Source organism: Papaver somniferum, chromosome 9, assembly GCF_003573695.1.
Source record: "Papaver somniferum cultivar HN1 chromosome 9, ASM357369v1, whole genome shotgun sequence".
NCBI classification, from domain to species: Eukaryota; Viridiplantae; Streptophyta; class Magnoliopsida; order Ranunculales; family Papaveraceae; genus Papaver; species Papaver somniferum.
The window spans coordinates 24,140,220-24,146,008 of NC_039366.1; the positions used below are offsets into that span (position 1 = coordinate 24,140,220).

The 5,789-nt window shown below is 35.6% G+C and overlaps 1 protein-coding gene across 2 annotated transcripts; it reads left to right on the plus strand.

Moving 5' to 3' along the window:
• Nucleotides 1–2,181: 2,181 nt before the first annotated feature.
• LOC113308052 lies at nt 2,182–4,219 on the plus strand. 2 transcript variants are annotated; one of them, XM_026556520.1, is made up of 7 exons: nt 2,191–2,280; nt 2,624–2,681; nt 2,802–2,857; nt 2,948–3,186; nt 3,400–3,447; nt 3,536–3,610; nt 3,736–4,219. In XM_026556520.1, the coding sequence occupies exons 3-7, from the start codon at nt 2,815–2,817 to the stop codon at nt 3,925–3,927; spliced, it is 597 nt and encodes a 198-aa protein (XP_026412305.1). In that variant the 5' UTR covers nt 2,191–2,280; nt 2,624–2,681; nt 2,802–2,814; the 3' UTR covers nt 3,928–4,219. The 2 variants fall into 2 exon arrangements, with proteins under 2 accessions (XP_026412304.1, XP_026412305.1); XM_026556519.1 differs by lacking the exon at nt 2,624–2,681 and having other exon boundaries at nt 2,182–2,280.
• Nucleotides 4,220–5,789: the final 1,570 nt, after the last annotated feature.

A 5,789-nucleotide genomic window follows, 5' to 3' on the forward strand; every position in this document is an offset into this window, starting at 1 on the left:
GAAAATACTTTTTCTTATCTCCCCCTAACGACGGGAAGACTGTCTCGTTAAAGTGATAACCCGCAAATCTAGCGGTAAGAGATCTCCTGCCAAAGGTCTTAAAATGCGGATAATTGTTGAGAGTAAATATCCAATAAAATTACTTAATCATTTTCGTGACCCATCATAGTACGATGTGGACTCGTAATGGCACATATATAATGCAACCAAAAATGCGTAAGAACACAAATGTCAGGCTTATAACCAGTTACCAACTGGTACAGAAAAATGGTTGACTAATTGTGGGTTCTAAAACGAATAAGTGAATATGTGTATAATATTGCATATCCCCCAAGCATTTGTAGGAAGGTTGTTACGCATAATCTATCCTTAGACACCAGAGATATCTAGGATGCTCTACAATGATCCTATTAAACATGCAATATCCATCAAGTCCTTTTGATGTAAAATATCTAGCAATAACAAGGTTGGTGAGACCTTAAACTGTATAATATGTGCTAGAATTGTTTCAAGAACGCATAATTTCTTGTGAACAATAATTAATTCAACACTTCGAATTATCCACCAGAGCCATAAATCACTTGAATGGACCGCATTCTGTATGGATATGTCCACAAATATAACCTTGTTTCTTTTGAAAAAATGGGTTGTTTACCATTTGCATCTTAGGATGGTCTCAATCCTTTTTACTAAAGAATGACTTTGTAAAATAAGTTACATGCTTTATTACTTTAAAAGCATAATGGAAGGGGAGGTGGTGTTTCTGGTACTTTACAAAGAGTTGATTGTGAGAGATGTCATTTGCATTCTTTCAATCTTTGTGATTCCCATTTTCTTATTAACTCAAATAAAAGGATGTCCATTTGAGTTCTTTCAAAACAAAACATCATCTCACAACATAGAAGTTATGCCTTCATCTTTTAAACAAAGCATCGTCATTGGTTGAAGGTTTTCATGATGGAAGTAAATACCTTGTAGACACAATTGACTTCTGTATCAGAGGCTCTTTAATGGCGCTCAAGTACTTCTGAGTCCAAAAGGTCAAATTTTATTCGAGTTGGTTTAATCAGAACCCAGTCAACGGATTGGTCAATGCTCGGTCCATTGGGTTGACTATATCATGGTTAACAAAAGTCCACATATATGTTCCATTATATATAAATTGCTCAGGCCCATTGATAATAACCTTTAAACTATTAGCATATGAGCCCAAAACATATTGTTAACCCTAAAATTGGAAATTTCATCATCCAACTTTAGTGATCAGAAAATAATTGTAAGCATATCCGATGATTATGAAATTTTTACCATTACTTCATAATAATGTTTCTACAATCATAATAAAATTTCAACTAAATCCAACGGCTAGATAAAAGTTATCCATGACGCCGTATGACTGTTCTAGTTAGCGTTTGTGTTGACACAGTTTAAAATATCACGTACTTTTGAGTATTTTCATGGTTGGATCTTTATTAAATTTTTATAGTATCTCACCAAGAACAATATACAAAACATACCAAAAATATAGCATAATCCAACGGTCGAAATTCTCAAAGCTTAGGTTTTTAGACGCTGTTAAAAATTAGGGTTTTTCTGAACGTACACAGTTTTATTAAACGCAGGTTTTGGAGATTGCGTCGTATTCCGATTTGATTGAAATTTTAACACAGTAAGTAATGACTGATTGGGTTGAACATCTTAAAATTTCATGAAAATCTAACGGTGAAATCTCTATGTTCGATAATCATATGTTTGTGGAACCCTAATATATCTTTGTTCAAAAGAAATACCTGGTAACACATCCATGATGATAAACAAATAGGATCAGAACCACGCTAATGTTCAAGGAATAATCCATAAACAATCTTGAACGAAGAAAAAAAATTTGCACCAATTGGTAGAGTCGTGCATGATAACGTGTTGGAGTAACAATTAGAGAAGGAGAAGAACTTCTTAATAATAAAGAGGCATACTATATTACATACATATAATGTTCTTTATATATAGGCATTTAATGGACCGCACATCCATGAACCAAAGACCCTATAACATTCCTTTGGTATTAAAAAAAAATACTTAGCTTACTAGTCGTTTTCTTTATCGATTGTGAGGGTGCCTAAATAGAAATTGTCTCAACCCAGCTATATAACGCCGTGTCTTTGAACCGGAGGGCTCGATTCTTCGGAATTTGGAGGTTACTCTTCCTTTCGTACGTCTAAATCCTCTCTTCGGCATCAGCTTCCCGCGATTAAAAATCGAGGAATTTTCCTAAAAATTAAGGTAAGTTTGTTCTGCTAAAACTCAATCAATTTGTTCACCAGTAAAATTCCAATCGATTATATGTTCCGTTTGTGAGATTGGGATTACTTGGTTGATTTCATGGAAGAGAGAATAGGGTTTTCTTTACTTTAGGTTACCATCATTAGGATACTGCATGTTTTAATCTTTGTTGTAATTTGTTTATAAATTGATAAAGAGAATTAGGGATACAAAATCATAATGCACTATAACTGTTCTTCTTGAACCCCATAGCCTCCACTCACTGTGCTAGCTTCTTTGAATTGTGTAAGTGGTTCACATTAGTGGCAATCGGCATTGAATTCTTAATTTTACATTTGAACAGAATTTGTTTGGTGATCTCATTATAGCCAGCTTCCAGTCATTAGGCTACTTTCTTTAAGGTATTATTACTATTATTGTTAGAATAGTTGTCTGTAAGCTTTTTTCCTTCTTGTGTCATGTATGCAAGTGAGCGAATTTCAGATTATTCTTTGTTTAATTCTCTTCTAATTTCTGGTTAGGTTATTACAAGTTATGGCAGATACTACTGCAAGTACCGGAGAGGTTTACCCAGATGGTAAGCTGAGTGTTTGATAATCTGCCATCATTTTTTTTATGAAGTCCATTTATTGATTTTGTATTTCAAATTTTTTTCGAATCTTGCTAGATATTCAGCAGCTTCTCACAAAGCATTCCAAGTACCACGATGTTGGTTCACTTGCGTTTGCGGCATATCTAATCCGACAAGCAGAGATAACCGAACAAAACCGTGAGGCTTTCAGAAAGGAATTATCTTTGATGAAAGAATTGTATTCTAAACTTGTCATTCAGAGAGATACTTCAAGTATGGAAATAAAAACATTATCTGAAAGACAAATGTCTTCTTGTGAAGAATTGGCTAAGAAGGTTCCAAACATTAAAGAAATGCCCCAGTATATTGGTTTTACCTTTAATCAAAAAATAATGATTGATAGTGCTCTTGTGCAAGCAGAAAGGCGCAAGAAGATAGACACATTCACTTTAATATTCTGATTGAATAAGCATATACGAAGAAATAAGAACCTCAAAGTTGTATGTATGCAGTTCTGTCCTTAATTTTGAGCTTGGTGTCTTCTATAGGTACTATTGGCTAAAATCGAACCGCTGGAACTTGCTGGAATACTCAATGTAGGGATACAAGCATTTACTCTTATATTTTTCTATTTGTTTTTCTAAAATTCACTGTCTAGATAAATGTTGTTAATTTTCTCGTCAGGTACGATTAGATCTGGCAGAAGAACTGAAGGAAAGCTCTTCAGCAACATCCAACGATCCAGAAGAACCTTCTCAGGTGCTTACTTTGATTTGATTTTGATCTCTAAATATATTATAATTTTTCGTAATTCATTTGAAAATGAAGGACCTAGAAGCAAACATGGATTCGTGAATTAACATAACTTATGCTGTTGTTTAAAGGATATCCATGGTAAATTACAATGTATCTCTACCAAGATCAAAGACCATCGTGAACGTTTCAAGTGTTGTTTGAGTTTGCTTCAAAATGTGAGCTATTTTAATAGTGTCTTGGAATCTCGGTTAGAAAGAGAGGAGAGCATAATTAGACGAGGAGGACGCCGCCAAGAAGGAAAGAGAGGAGAACATAATTAGACAAAAGGAGGACGCCACCAAGAAGGTTAGACAAAAGGAGAATGCCACCAATATCAAAAGGAGGCCGGAGACTAAAACAATAAAAAGAGGAGGGACCTGGATGCGTTCAAGAAGTATGCTGTCTAACTAAATTCTTGCTTCACGATGCACAATTCTTGGATGCTGTTGAGTAATCAGATTTTTATGGAGTGATACTAGTTTTAATTCATTGACAACCTGACATGTTATTCTTAGCTGTTTGGTAATGAAAATTATATCACGGTCTTGAAATGATTTAATACAAGTTGTATGTTCTGATCTGTTAATGTTTGGGCCATGGTATGCGATTAGAATCATGGTTATGTGGCTACTAGCCAGTGTCTCTGCTGTTTTTTTGATTATACCACTTGTTAGTTAGAGGACTTAAGAGGACTAGAAAGTAATGCGTTGCACCTATGTAATGGATGTGGAAGAGCATGATCAGGACTCTTTTGATTTGGGCTAAGGTTCACATATTCTTGAAAAACTGGTGGAGAAGCATACAAGGGAATGAATGTTGTTCGTAACTGTGCAGTAGTCTTCATCTGCCACAATATTGTTGGGAAAACACACAGAACCAACTGCCTCTGGTGAAATGCCACTCTCATGAGTAGCGTATCTAGACTATAGAGCGTGCACTTGTGCTGCTACACAAGCCCACGGAACTAGATAGGGAAGTTAAGGCCCATACAATATTTTCTTGATTTTATTGCAGTGGTCATATCCTGCATTATAGTTTTGGAAACCCCAGGAGCCTAGCTACCAAAAAGCACCTCCCTGCGTAGATTGCACATAGCCGGCCTAACAAATGAACGGAAGAAAAGAAACTTAATACACAGATATGCACAATTTGTAAAGAAGGATGCCATTATAGTTACCAATTGTAAGGGTGGGTGCCTAGATACAAATTGTCTTAACTTGGCTATATAAGGCTGTGTTCTCTGAACCATAGGGCTAGATGCAAATTGTCTTCTTCACTGCTCCTCTCTTCGGCATCAGCTTCCCGCGATTAGTTTGTTCTGGAAAATTCAATCAATTTGATCGCCGTGAAATTCCTATTGATTATATGTTCCGTATGTGAGATTACTTGGTTGATCTCATGGAAGGTGGTTTTCGTTATTTTTGGTCGTTAGGGTACTTTTAGGTTGTACTAGGGTACTGCATGTCTAACTGGTTCACATAGTGGCAATCGGCATTGGGTTCTTAATTTTCACACTATACTAACTTTCTTTGTGCTATTATTATTGTTAGAATAGCTTTTCTTCTTGTTGGTGGATTAAGATGGATATGTATCATGTATTCAAGTGAGCAAATTTCAGATTATTCTTTGTTTAATTCTCTTCTTAATTTCTGGTTAGGTTATTACAAGTGATGGCTGCTGCTTCTGAAAGAGGTTTATCCACCCGGTAAGCTGAATCTACTTGAGTGTTTGATGATCCGTCATCTTTTTTTCTTTTTCATTTTAGTGAAGTCCATTTATTTATTTCAATTTTTTTTTTTTGTTTTTCCAAATCTCGCTAGAAATTCAGGAGCTTCTCAAACATTCCAAGTACAAAGACGCTAGTTCAATTGCATTCGCCGCATTGGTAATTCGAAGAGAAAAGTTCACAGAGAAAAACCGCGTGGCCTTTGAAAAGGAGTTATCTTGGATGAAAATATTGCGTTCTGGACTTGTCAGTCTGAGAGTTGCTTCAGATGGGGAACGTGAAACATTAAGCGAAATAGAAATGTCTTCTCTTCATCAGTTGGCTAAGAATTAAGAGTGCTCTTGTGCGAGCAGAAAGGCTCAAGGAGATGGCTTATTATGATCCAAAAACAGCTGATGCAGTCAAGGTAGACACATT